Raw genomic sequence first — 13,941 nt, forward strand, 5'->3', positions numbered from 1 at the left:
GCAGCAGGTGACCAGAGCAGAACAATATTCTATGTGGGACAGGGCAGACAGTCCACAAGACAATGTCCAACACTGAGAATTGCTCACATGCCTAATTCTCTCTCACCCCAATGACATTCCGTGAATTCCCGGTACATTTCCAGAAAGTCGAAGCCGTTTTTTTATCTTACTTTTTTTTTTCTTTTTTTTTAATATACGTGGACGTGCGCTCAGGGAAGACTTCACATCAGTTTTGCAAAACTGATGGGTGGATCCCAATGAGAATTTCTAGCCCGGTGATTTGCTAATCGGGGGCTTTTCCCCTTGTCATTTCGCTGTAACCGTGGGTTTGGTTTGTGGTGCTTGCCCAGCCCTCCTGTCGGTGTGGCTCCTAGGGTATCGAGTGCTCTCTGGGAGTTTTGATTAAAGCCCAAATACCTTCAGTCAGAAGGCTGGGCACTGGAAAAGAAGTCCGTATAGGGGCCTGGAGTGGCTGAGAGAAGAGGCTAAACACTTACTTATGGCTGCTTAGTGTAATTATCCATCACATTTGGGGTTGTGGAAGGGAAGTCATTTAAAATCAGTTGAAGTCAAGTTTTGTTCACTTTTGTGGGCGCCGACCATGGAGATGCAAAGGTGGTCCACAAGGTGGAAAACGAAAAGGTGGCTTATGGATTCCACTGTAACCGCATTCATCACTTTAACCCTGGTTCTGCAGGCTACACATGTCAGAGCAGGTAAGAATACTTTTTAGGATCCAAAAAAGTGTGTGTAAAAGTACTAGAAAGTAGGGACTGTCATTCAACCGCGGCAGAAAACTTGGGTCTGGTCGGAAAACATGATGGAGAGACCAGGGAAGACAAACGGGTCGGGTTTTACCAACTGTATTTTCAATGAGCAACGCAACTAGATGTGAGAGGAAAGGTAGGAAAGAGATTGACCCTATATGATTCAGTCAAGCGGTCTGTGGATGTATAGCTACCAATTAACTCAAGGCAAGTTACAATTGCACCAAAGTGCCCCTCCTCACAAAGTAAAGCGAATCACATATTTTATTGAACATTTAAGTTCAAAGATATAGACCCAAATATACGTTGCATACTATTTACATTGGTTCCAAATAGATGTAGGTATCACTGTCAAGTGTTTCAAAGGGTTATGACGATTTGTGTTTATTTTACATTTATTGAAATGCATTGTAACTAATATACCCTCTACTTATTTTTCCACCACATTTTTATGCATGATTAAATAGCCTTTTATAACCACCATAAAGTTGAAACAGTTACCTCAATTATGCACAATGTTCATTTGGTGCGCGTGCTTTTCTTTTCTGGTACTTCGCTTAGTTTCGTTGTGAAGGAGCCGTTAAAGAATTTGTCTAGCACCCCATTTAGAGACAGCTTTAGAGATTTATGCTGAAAAAAAACTCGTTAGAATTAGTGGTCCGTTAGGTGTGTGTGGAATTCCGCACGGCTTGAGATTGCAGCCTCACAGTTTGTTAACTAATTATGCAGCCAGAGGAGAGGTGTCTGTCAATTGTATTCATGGCTCCGGGGCACGGGAAATGTCAAGACCTGAGTCCGGAGTAGGCTATCCGAATCTCTCTAAAGGACCCGGTATCATTTAATATAGTCCTTATTAGATATTGTCAGTGGTCACATTGCTGTTTTATAATTCGTTAAAACAGTAATGGTCCATTTAGATCCTTTATACTGCGCACATTATAGCCTAGGTATTGAATTCTATTTCATCTGGGCCCATTTTTTTCAACAATTATCTATGTGGATTTCGCCTATCATATAGGATTAAATGTATAGAAAGAATGAATAGAATGGATGAATCATTGACTTGAATCGGGACCCCCTTTCTATTCATTATATTTCTATGCATTTAATACTACCTGATAGGCGAAATCCAGATTCATAACTTTTGAAAACTGAGCCCTGATTTCCATACATTTTACCAGACACAGGAGCAATTAGGGTTAAGTGCCTTGCTCAAGAGCACATCAACAGATTTGGCTTGGGGATTCAAACCAGCAACCTTTGGTTACTGGCCCAACCTGCCTCTCTTGTCCCCCTGTAGCCTAGACAATGCATCTATTTCTGAAAGTGTGGTCATTGCAAGCTGGAATCCATTATTAACAATGAAATGATATTGAATATTGGCATGGATTGATCAGTGACAATGGGGAGTTGTGCAGTGTGGCAGACCCTTCAGACTTATCCACTGGGGAAGGGTGTGTCCAAGCTTCATTTTCATTAGTAATAAGGGGATTGTTCATTATTTAACTAGACTTTATTTATTCGCATTTTTACCTGGCACTGCAAATTTCCTAGCATTATTTCGGGTCATGGTGTATGGCGGCCCAGGAGCGGACTGGCCAACTGGTATTTCAAATACCAGATGGGCTGGTCCATTTTTAGCCTAGTGGGCCGGCCTGTCTAACTTCAGATTTTTGCGCAGAATTATCATTATCTGGCTAATAATGGGAGCCTCGAGGGAAAAAAATGGACTGTTGTGTTAGAAATGCCTGAGCCGATTTTTGGTCCCAGTCTACCCCTGTCCTGTCTGTGCCCGTGGACTTTCTGATAGATTCTGAGTGGTCAAGCAGCACATCACTGACTTGCCAAAAGGAGCACCCTTTCTCCACACTGCCCTAGTCCGCACTGAAGACCAGCGAGAGACTGGAGGGGCTTGTGCAACTCCGTGCCCAACTTTTCCCCCTGAATTTTGCACTTGCATGTTTGGTTTGGGGAGACAAGGCCATGTTGTCTGAGCTCGGAGTGGTACACACTCCCTCCATGGTGGGAATGTTTCCAGTCTAAGTGCTGTGCAGTTATTTGATGATGGTTCTCGTTGCACTTCCCTATTATTTTAGAGGCTTCAAAGGGCCGGCCAATAGTATATAGGCCAGCAGCATACAGTCCAGTCTTACTCCCATAATGGGAGGTGAGTGAGTCACTGACTCTAGGTCTTCAACATCATAGACCTCTTTCTAATTAAACTACTTCTCTAGCATACATGCATCTTTCTTTTACTTAGGCTACACACTTTATTATAGCGTTATGCTCTTGTAGGTATTTCATTAAGAGGGATTCATCAGACCCTATCTAAACCATTGATGACATTGGTCTTTTTCATTCTTATGGCTCTTCTTACTTGCATTCTGATGATTGTACTTGTAGGAACAGTCGATGTATTATATTTGTTCGTGTATATGTGTCGCCCCCCATTCAGTCTTTCAATATTTGCTAATGGTCGTCCAGAGCAGAACAAGGCCTACACAGAACTCGTCATTGTTGAAAAACATATAAGCCGCTGTTTACTATTCACTTCCATCAATTTTTCTGTCCTATAGCCTACTGTATATACAGTATGTGTTTTATGTCTTTGTGAGTTTCTCTGCTGGTGTTTATGGAGCATTAGGCTGTTTCTGAAGGGTGCCTTCTCTGAGCTAGCAGTGTACAGACACGTTTTCACAGCCCCTGGGGCATGGGCTCCTCTCTGGTGCATTCCTGCAGACAAACAGAACCCTCAAAACCCACTCTACTCTACTCTACCCTGATCTCTGCCCTCGGAAACACATCGCTCTCTTTACAATTCAATTCAAAGGGCTTTATTCTCTCTCTCTCTCTCGCTCTCTCTCTCTCTGAAGGGTAAGGAAACATGGACAATCAGGTCTAAAGTGAAGGGGACTTTTGTTCTATTTGTTGTAGGTATTTTCAAGCCCACTGTCTCATCTATGACTAGATTGATTTACATTGTCCTGTGGGGGATATTGATGGGGATTATTTATGTCGGTCATCATGATCACTCCCCCTTTACCTCATGATGGTGATTCTGATTTGACATGATTACATGTTGTTTGGACTGTATAAGCCATGCCTTGTAATTAGGCAATATATTTAGACTTTTTACTTTTTGGGGTATTTTTGAAGTAGAAGTCCGCAAGGTGATATTCAGCTTTGATATTTTATGCAGTGGAATTAAAAGAGTTAAAGAGAGCAGAACAAACACACACTTTGAAACGTGGATCGTTTTCAGTGAATTTTCCTTGGTATGACACACCAGCATAAAGCAGTGTTGTTTGAGCCTGGAGCGTGGAAGTCCAATAGTGGAGAGAGTAGGGGTAGAGTGAGAGAGGGAGGGAGAGCGAGAGAGGAGAGGGAGAGCGAGAGAGTAGGGGTAGAGGGAGAGAGGGAGGGAGAGCGAGAGAGGAGAGGGAGAGCGAGAGAGTAGGGGTAGAGGGAGAGAGGGAGGGAGAGCGAGAGAGGAGAGGGAGAGCGAGAGAGTAGGGGTATAGGGAGAGCGAGAGAGTAGGGGTAGAGTGAGAGGGGTAGAGGGAGAGAGGGAGAGTAGGGGTAGAGGGAGAGGGGTAGGGGTAGAGTGAGAGGGGTAGAGGTAGAGTGAGAGGGGTAGAGGGAGAGCGAGAGAGTAGGGGTAGAGTGAGAGGGGTAGAGGGAGAGGGGTAGAGGTAGAGGGAGAGTGAGAGGGGTAGAGGGAGAGGGGTAGAGGTAGAGGGGTAGAGGTAGAGGGAGAGTGAGAGGGGTAGAGGGAGAGCGAGAGAGTAGGGGTAGAGTGAGAGGGGTAGAGGGAGAGGGGTAGAGGTAGAGGGAGAGTGAGAGGGGTAGAGGGAGAGGGGTAGAGGTAGAGGGGTAGAGGGAGAGGGGTAGAGGTAGAGGGAGAGTGAGAGGGGTAGAGGGAGAGGGGTAGAGGTAGAGGGAGAGGGGTAGAGGGAGAGGGGTAGAGGGAGAGCGAGAGAGTAGGGGTAGAGGGAGAGCAAGAGAGTAGGGGTAGAGGGAGAGGGGTAGAGGGAGAGGGGTAGAGTGAGAGGGGTAGAGGGAGAGCGAGAGAGTAGGGGTAGAGGGAGAGCGAGAGAGTAGGGGTAGAGGGAGAGCGAGAGAGTAGGGGTAGAGGGAGAGGGGTAGAGGGAGAGAATAGGGGTAGAGGGAGAGGGGTAGAGGTAGAGGGAGAGTGAGGGGTAGAGGGAGAGGGGTAGAGGTAGAGGGAGAGTGAGAGGGATAGAGGGAGAGGGGTAGAGGTAGAGGGAGAGTGAGAGGGGTAGAGGGAGAGATATTCTGTCTGAATACATTATTTGAGTCTCAGGGAGCAGCAGGTGAATAGGTATTCTCTTTTTACCAGCCAATTTCACCTCCCAGGGCCAAAACCAACAAAGTTTGGATCATAATATATCCTTCTTACATGCTCCTCATATCTGACTGATGGTCTGGCATGTTTTGTGATGAGAAAAGAGCCGAAGAGCATTTTTTGGCCTCTGTTCCCAGAACTATGTTTTAGTCTTTGTAGAACTGCCAGAAACACGCTGTTTGTCTTGTCTATACATCTGCATGAATATCCATATGTGTTAACTTGACAAGTAAGTGAGGTAACATAAAAACCTGCAACCCATGTATATTTTATGCTAATGTTGCCTAGCTCTTCTTCCCCCCAACCTCATCAATCAGCACACCGTAGACTCACAGGAGGTTAGTGGCACCTTAATTGGGGAGGACGGGTCGTGGTAATGGCTGGAGCGGAATAGGTGCAATAGTATCAAATCCATTCCATTCCATTTGCTCCGTTCCAGGCATTATTATGAGCCGTCCTCTCCTCAGCAGCCTCCACTGGTAGATCTTCTTGAACAGCCAATAACTGAGCAACAGTGGAGGCCCCTGTATGTGGATACTATGAGTTGGCCCTTTTCCCCTTCGGATTATGTAGGGCCCCTTTCCTTCCCGTACCACCTAGGGATTTGGACTGGGAGATATGTGTCCTTATTTGCACAGCGGCCATGAGCAAACTCACACCAGCTCCTCAGATGGGTGGTTTTAGAGACTTCACACACTCATTTGGTGTTTTAATGGATTTGGGTGTATTGACGTTTTTTTGGCACCTGGGTGAGGGGGTCGCCCACTGGCCAAATTACCACCCATCTGGAATATATGAGGCCTTGAGACAGTTAGAGCTGACTGAGAGAGAGAGAGAGAGAGAGAGAGAGAGAGAGAGAGGTGCTCTCTTGTAATAAAACTCACTCACAAAGAGCTCTTCAGTTCAGTTAGAAAAGCCCTGTAGCTGCCTGGGTACCTTTCACAGTATACAAAATAACCAAGTGGTCTTGGAGATGATATCCCTATCACCCTCTCTCTCAGAGTAACGTTATATTCTTCTGAGATTCTTTTCAACTTCGTCTATGGTTTTTTGTTCCATTTTGAGTCCATTTTGAGTAGCTAAGTCTGTCTCTGTCTTTCCCCCTGGGTGAGTGATTCATTCAGTCATATATAGGGGCTATAGCCTTGGTGTGATGGAGGGGGAGTTGGGGTATGGTTGGTTCAATGGGCAGGCAGACTGGTCAACACAAAGAAGGTTTCCTTTGGGACACAGAATAATAGATGTGACAGACCTTTGCTTTTGAGAGATTTAAGGGGGTCATGAGTGTGTTCTCAGCCTGGGGAATGTGCTGCTGGTGTGTGTGTGTGTGTGTGTGTGTGTGTGTGTGTGTGTGTGTGTGTGTGTGTGTGTGTGTGTGTGTGTGTGTGTGTGGTACTCTGCCTCTGCAGACTCTCTCAGACATTGTTTATTTTTCTTGTCTTTTTCAACCCAGGCCTCAGAGCATAGATGAAGGAGAGTGGTTGCTGATTCATTTAATGCTAGACTTTTTGGGAGAAGTCGTTGTTTGGTGATGTATGAAAATAGCTTTTTCCTGAGTCTATTCTGAGACATGTTTTAATCACGGTAGCTGTCTGTCCTTTATGAGTCAAGAGACCCAGATATGAACTTCCTGTGGGCGGGTGCACTAATCATTTAGCATGGGAATGGGAAAGATACAGGTATGACCTATGACCTATGGGAGCTTCTCCCTGACACCTGTCAGTCGTTCATTAAGCACCGATAATAAAGGTTAAATATACTTAATACATTGATTTCAGGTCAAGCTTTAAAGCCTGGAGAAAGTTGCATGACGGAAACTTTGCTGAATCATTTTTTGTTGTTGAATACAGTAAATCTCCGGCCTCTCCTTTTCTTTAATCAGTGACACTCACACTTTCCTTTTCTTTAATCAGTGACACTCTCACACCCCGACTAAAAACAAACTGATTAGATTGTCACTAATGGTGATGTTGATGACCCAACGAGATAAAGGCAGAAACAACATCTCATGCTGTGAAATATATAACAGTCATAGTGAATATATTACAGCAGGTCATGCGCTTAGTTTGAGGTGGGAAACCAACTCATTATGGACTTAGTTAGAACAGCTAGTTCTGGCTCAGTACTCATGTATGTACTGTATATGTCATCTAGTTAGTACGGGAACAGGGACAGGATTCTCCACATGCTCCATTGAGCAGCATGAAGCACGTCATTATAGTTTGCTTGTCCCTGGTGGTGCTGGAATGTCTTTCTGAGTGTGTCCCGAGGAAAATATACATTTTTATAAGATCTCCTTGTATAATAAAGTAGCTAAAGAAACGTATGAAAGATCTGATTGGCGCGTGCCAAAGCAAACAGTGGTTTTAGACCAGCCACTTGCTGATGCCTTTAGACAGGGCTGGTTCTGCACCGTGTAAAAACAGATTAAGGTTCAAGCCCCTTAACAATCCAGTAGTGTATTGCCTGTGTAATGTGTATATTATTCTATAGCACAGTCTGAAACAAGTCTCAGTTTCAATTCCTCACTCATGATTTTGAGTCTAGGCAGATTTTTTGTTCTCTCTTAGCAGTCTACTGTTTTCTATGCTATACCAACACTCCATTTTGAACTCTTGGGAACAACGTGCTACCTCCCAGTCTCCCAGCCCTATCATGGAGCTGATGTTAACACTGAGAAGGTGTTTTGATAAACAGTCTGATCACCACCCCAGTTTTCCCATGGGTCTGTCTCACTGGGGTGTCAGATCAAACACAGGTTCCTTTATGTAAAGAGCATCAGATTGGAGGGTATGGGAAACCCAGAGTGCAGGCTCTGACTGTGACCCTTATCAAAGTATACCTACATCCACAACATTGTGTTATAAGATTGGCCGGCCGTGGGAGCATTGTTTATTATGCTGCTAGTGGTCATTCTGCTTTGGGATGGAGATACTTCCTGTCACATGGTCCCGTACAGTGTTAGCTGGGCCTGCAGATCACACAGATGTGTCACAATGGGCTCTTGTTTTTTTTTGGTGGGGGGTATAACCAGTGTGTAGCCCACTGGACACACACTGGTTGAATCAACGTTTTTTTCCCCCCACATAATGTCAACAAAATGACGTTGAACCAACGTGGAATAAACGTTGAATTGACATCTGTGCCCAGTGGGTGATTTCTTCTATGGTTTATGCCGCATCTGACATATTGTCCAATGCTTCTGTCTATGTTCAATTATTTGATTGATTTCCTCATCTGGTTATCACCAGGATGGGCTATTCAGTAGATAGATATGGTGTCTTAATTAAAGAGCGAGCTATTCGGTAAGCACTTTATCTGATGAGTCACCTTACACATGGTTCGTTGGATTGAAATGTGCTTTCTATTGAAGGCTATAAGACCAGGTTCAGGAATGAAACAGTAGTTTGGTATGACGTGACACATGCGTTTTATGTAAATGCGATGGATTATGGTTGCTTGACATTCTAACTGTTGAAACGGAGTGCTGGGCCGTCTAGATTCACGTGCCCTCTGAAGTTCTTCTCGGATTATGTACCATGTTGTATCTGCTCTCTCTCTCTCCAACAGCTGAACCGGTGGACGTGCTAAAAGTATTAGAACTTCACAATTCCCCCGAAGGAGTTCGGAAAACATCAGGATTTTGCACAAACCGAAGAGCGTCTAAGCCGGACACAGCCTACAGAGTTGGAAAACAGGTCCAGATCAGTGCCCCCACCAAGCAGTTATTCCCAGGTAAGACGAACCCAATCCCTCTATCCCCCCCTGTCTCTCTCTGTCCTGCCCCACATCCTGGCTGTGCAGAGCGGAGGGAGTGGTGTTTAAATGTGTCTTTTGTTGGTCCTGCCAAGGCTTTTGACAGGAGATGCCATCCCTGATCTGATTATGCAGCAGTGCTGTATTTCTACCTCAGAGTGTTTGTAATACACCAACCCCAGAGAGAGAGTATCTGGCTGAGAGAACTAGCTCGGCTAACTACAGTACAATGCAGGTTCTTTTGCAGTCTGAAGCACAGTAGAGTTGGTGTACTGTACTTTGCCTGCTTCTGTTTGGTTAATAAGATTTAGAGACCGTTGGTCACATTTCTATCGCTCGACAGGGCTGGAATGAACAGGTTCAACAGTTGTAACTCACGTAAAGTTGTATGCATTAAGTCAGGTAGTGAAGCTCCTACAAACAGATCAGCAAAAACATAGACCACTGAATGGATTTACATGACAAGGGAAAACACGTGTCAAGCTTAGTGCCTATAGGACAGGGTTGTGTGGAATGAAGAAAATGGACTCAATGGAAGACGTGTAAAAATGATAAACTATTATTATGAGTCTTGATTATACTGCAGAGGGTATTATAGCTGTTTTATGAGAGACAGTAAGATACTTTTTTATACATCTATGACTCATTCATAGATCTGTTGAGTTAGAGTAACTATGTCCTCTTAAAGTTTTGTAGGATATTGTTATGACGTTTATTCCTCTTTGGCAAAACGTATGAAATCGCTAATGGATCATTTTTGCCTAATAAACTACGAAAAAGATGTCAATAAATCAATTTTATTGTGCAGACATTGGTTGCCTTCCAATTTGGCTCTTCCGAAAGGAAAATGTTATTCTAAAGACCTGGGATTTTTCATATTCATTATCATTGTCCTCCGAAACGTATTGAATTGTCCGCAAGCCTGGAAATGTACATGAATAAAGTAGTAGACGATTAGCTCATGTCTATGTGGATGCTTGAAGTATTGTAAACCTGGTGGTAGTCACATTAGAACAAATGAGACCTTACACTAAACAACATAAAAGCAATGTGTATTTATAAGAAACTGTATACATTTATGTGAGAATGTAAAGGGTAACTGAATCCAAAAGTCCTCACCTGTGATTTTCTGAATTCCTCACCTGTGATTTCCGACTGAGTCAGTCACATAGTGTGTTCCCTGTGTATTTATAACCTGATCTAACCTGCGTTCTGTCTATTGTGTAGGGGGTGTCTTACTGTATCTCTGTATTTCTAACCCAACCTGTGTGTTCTGTAGGGGGTGTGTTCCCTGAAGACTTCTCCATCCTGACCACCCTCAGGCCCAAGGCTGGCCTCCAGTCCTTCCTGCTGTCTGTCTACAGTGAGCAGGGCGTGCAGCAGCTGGGGGTGGAGGTGGGACGCTCACCCGTCTTCCTGTATGAGGACCAGAGTGGCAAGCCTGCTCCTGAGGACTACCCCCTGTTCCGCTCTCTCAACCTGGCCGATGGAAAGTAAGTCAAGCCTGACCTACCACTCCTGCTGCTGGTTGGTCTCACAGAGACCAGGGGGAGGGAGGTAGAGGATGGGTGGTAGGGAGGAAGAGAGACCATCGCTGCTCACAGAGACTAGAGGGAAGGAGGGAGGGATGGATGTTGAAGAGGGACGGTAAAGGGATAAAAAAGAGCTTAGTTAAGCTGGTGCATGTCTCTCCACTCTGACTCTGTCCATACTCAAACCTGGTGTGTCTCTCCACTCTGACTCTGTCCATACTCAAACCTGGTGTATGTCTCTCCACTCTGACTCTGTCCATACTCAAACCTGGTGCATGTCTCTCCACTCTGACTCTGTCCATACCCAAACCTGGTGTATGTCTCTCCACTCTGACACTCTGTCCATACTCAAACCTGGTGTGTCTCTCCACTCTGACTCTGTCCATACTCAAACCTGGTGTGTCTCTCCACTCTGACTCTGTCCATACTCAAACCTGGTGTATGTCTCTCCACTCTGACTCTGTCCATACTCAAACCTGGTGTGTCTCTCCACTCTGACTCTGTCCATACTCAAACCTGGTGTGTCTCTCCACTCTGACTCTGTCCATACTCAAACCTGGTGCATGTCTCTCCACTCTGACTCTGTCCATACTCAAACCTGGTGTATGTCTCTCCACTCTGACTCTGTCCATACTCAAACCTGGTGTGTCTCTCCACTCTGACTCTGTCCATACTCAAACCTGGTGCATGTCTCTCCACTCTGACTCTGTCCATACTCAAACCTGGTGTATGTCTCTCCACTCTGACTCTGTCCATACTCAAACCTGGTGTATGTCTCTCCACTCTGACTCTGTCCATACTCAAACCTGGTGCATGTCTCTCCACTCTGACTCTGTCCATACTCAAACCTGGTGTGTCTCTCCACTCTGACTCTGTCCATACTCAAACCTGGTGTGTCTCTCCACTCTGACTCTGTCCATACTCAAACCTGGTGTATGTCTCTCCACTCTGACTCTGTCCATACTCAAACCTGGTGTATGTCTCTCCACTCTGACTCTGTCCATACTCAAACCTGGTGCATGTCTCTCCACTCTGACTCTGTCCATACTCAAACCTGGTGCATGTCTCTCCACTCTGACTCTGTCCATACTCAAACCTGGTGCATGTCTCTCCACTCTGACTCTGTCCATACTCAAACTTGGTGCATGCTCAGAGTGCCTTGGCAATCTATTTGGTGTATGTGATTTGTCTTACTAGTCATCATTGGTTCTATGTTAACACTGCAAGACAGAACATGGTGGTATTTGAGTGCCTTTCTGTCATGCTCAGCTTGACGTGACTAGTACTGCTGGGATGTTTGTCAGGGGGCATGTAATATATAAAGCCAAGGTACTGCCAGGGCCTGTATGATAATCCTAATCATACTTACTTGCTGCCATGTTCTCTGTATTCACTAAGAAGCAGAAAACTTCTTCACCTCATCTCACCACAGGTGCCCATCACAGGATTAGGTCTGAACTGGTCTGTCCCAGGGGTTAGGGTAAGATCCTGGGCTGCAGCACGGGGGATATGAAGGGTCAGGGGGGTCCTGGGTAGTAACAGAAGTACAAGGGGATTCGAGGGTCAGAGACAGTGGATTAGTTGGGCGCGGAAGCGACTACCATGGGAACTCTGACCTCAGCCATGAGAGGAAAATGGAGGCGAGGTTGGAGGAAGGATGTTATCTTTACATTATTAACCTCCTGGATTACCTTATCCAATCAGATTCCGTGCAGAGTCTCTTAGTTTCCGTCAGTGGATGCCTGATTATCCGCTCGGGGTTTGGAAATCCATGAATTCTCCCTGAGAGCTGTAGCTTAGTGTACATGAGCCGGTGGCGAAACACGGGAGAACAAACAAACAGAGGAGACGCTGAGAAAACGCTCCGTTTTTTTATCTTAACAAATAGTTTTATTATGTCTCTCTGTGTTGTTTTCCTAAGCAGCCAAATGTTGTTTTTTTTTTACAGACTAGTTTGTTTTCCTGGGCTTGAAAGAAGCCGTAACCCGGTCAGTGGACATTTGTGGTCTAGATAGATATTAGAATGAGATCTTCCGCTTAAAGTGTAACGTCATGTTTAGATACATCAAAGGTCCTTAGTTTCATGAGAGAAAATCGTTTTTTTTGTTAGTTTTGTGAAATGGTATGTCTAACACCACAGAGTAAGAGTAGAGATCATGCTACCATTCTTCCACAGAGTAAGAGTAGAGACCATGCTACCATTCTTCCACAGAGTAAGAGTAGAGACCATGCTGCCATTCTTCCACAGAGTAAGAGTAGAGACCATGCTACCATTCTTCCACAGAGTAAGAGTAGAGACCATGCTGCCATTCTTCCACAGAGTAAGAGTAGAGACCATGCTGTCATTCTTCCACAGAGTAAGAGTAGAGACCATGCTGCCATTCTTCCACAGAGTAAGATTAGAGACCATGCTGCCATTCTAACACCACAGAGTAAGAGTAGAGACAATGCTGCCATTCTAACACCACAGAGTAAGAGTGGAGACCATGCTACGATTCTACCACAGAGTAAGAGTAGAGACCATGCTGCCATTCTAACACCACAGAGTAAGGGTAGAGACCATGCTGCCATTCTAACACCACAGAGTAAGAGTAGAGACCATGCTGCCATTCTAACACCACACAGTAAGAGTAGAGACCATGCTGCCATTCTAACACCACAGAGTAAGAGTAGAGACCATGCTGCCATTCTAACACCACACAGTAAGAGTAGAGACCATGCTGCCATTCTAACACCACAGAGTAAGAGTAGAGACCATGCTGCCATTCTAACACCACAGAGTAAGAGTGGAGACCATTCTACGATTCTACCACAGAGTAAGAGTAGAGACCATGCTGCCATTCTAACACCACAGAGTAAGAGCAGAGACCATGCTGCCATTCTAACACCACAGAGTAAGAGTAGAGACCATGCTGCCATTCTAACACCACAGAGTAAGAGTAGAGACCATGCTGCCATTCTAACACCACACAGTAAGAGTAGAGACCATGCTGCCATTCTAACACCACAGAGTAAGAGTAGAGACCATGCTTCCATTCTAACACCACAGAGTAAGAGTAGAGACCATGCTGCCATTCTAACACCACAGAGTAAGAGTAGAGACCATGCTGCCATTCTAACACCACACAGTAAGAGTAGAGACCATGCTGTCATTCTAACACCACAGAGTAAGATTAGAGACCATGCTGCCATTCTAACACCACAGAGTAAGAGTAGAGACCATGCTGCCATTCTAACACAACAGAGTAAGATTAGAGACCATGCTGCCATTCTAACACCACAGAGTAAGAGTAGAGACCATGCTGCCATTCTAACACCACAGAGTAAGAGTAGAGACCATGCTGCCATTCTAACACCACAGAGTAAGAGTAGAGACCATGCTGCCATTCTAACACCACAGAGTAAGAGTAGAGACCATGCTGCCATTCTAACACCACAGAGTAAGAGTAGAGACCATGCTGCCATTCTAACACCACACAGTAAGAGTAGAGACCATGCTGCCATTCTAACACCACACAGT

General features: G+C 45.0%; 1 protein-coding gene across 1 annotated transcript in view; it reads left to right on the plus strand.

Annotated features, from left to right (window-relative positions):
* Positions 1 to 308: 308 nt before the first annotated feature.
* Positions 309 to 13,941, plus strand: part of col11a1a (collagen, type XI, alpha 1a) — a 94,444-nt gene continuing 80,811 nt past the window's right edge. Inside the window, 3 exon segments of the mRNA XM_082966038.1 lie at positions 309 to 716; positions 8,704 to 8,868; positions 10,169 to 10,382. Of these exon segments, the coding sequence (XP_082822164.1) occupies positions 602 to 716; positions 8,704 to 8,868; positions 10,169 to 10,382 (494 nt within the window). The 5' untranslated portion in view covers positions 309 to 601.

The sequence above is a fragment of the Salmo salar genome, chromosome 19, assembly GCF_965601325.2.
Source record: "Salmo salar chromosome 19, fSalSal1, whole genome shotgun sequence".
In the NCBI taxonomy this organism is placed as follows: Eukaryota; Metazoa; Chordata; class Actinopteri; order Salmoniformes; family Salmonidae; genus Salmo; species Salmo salar.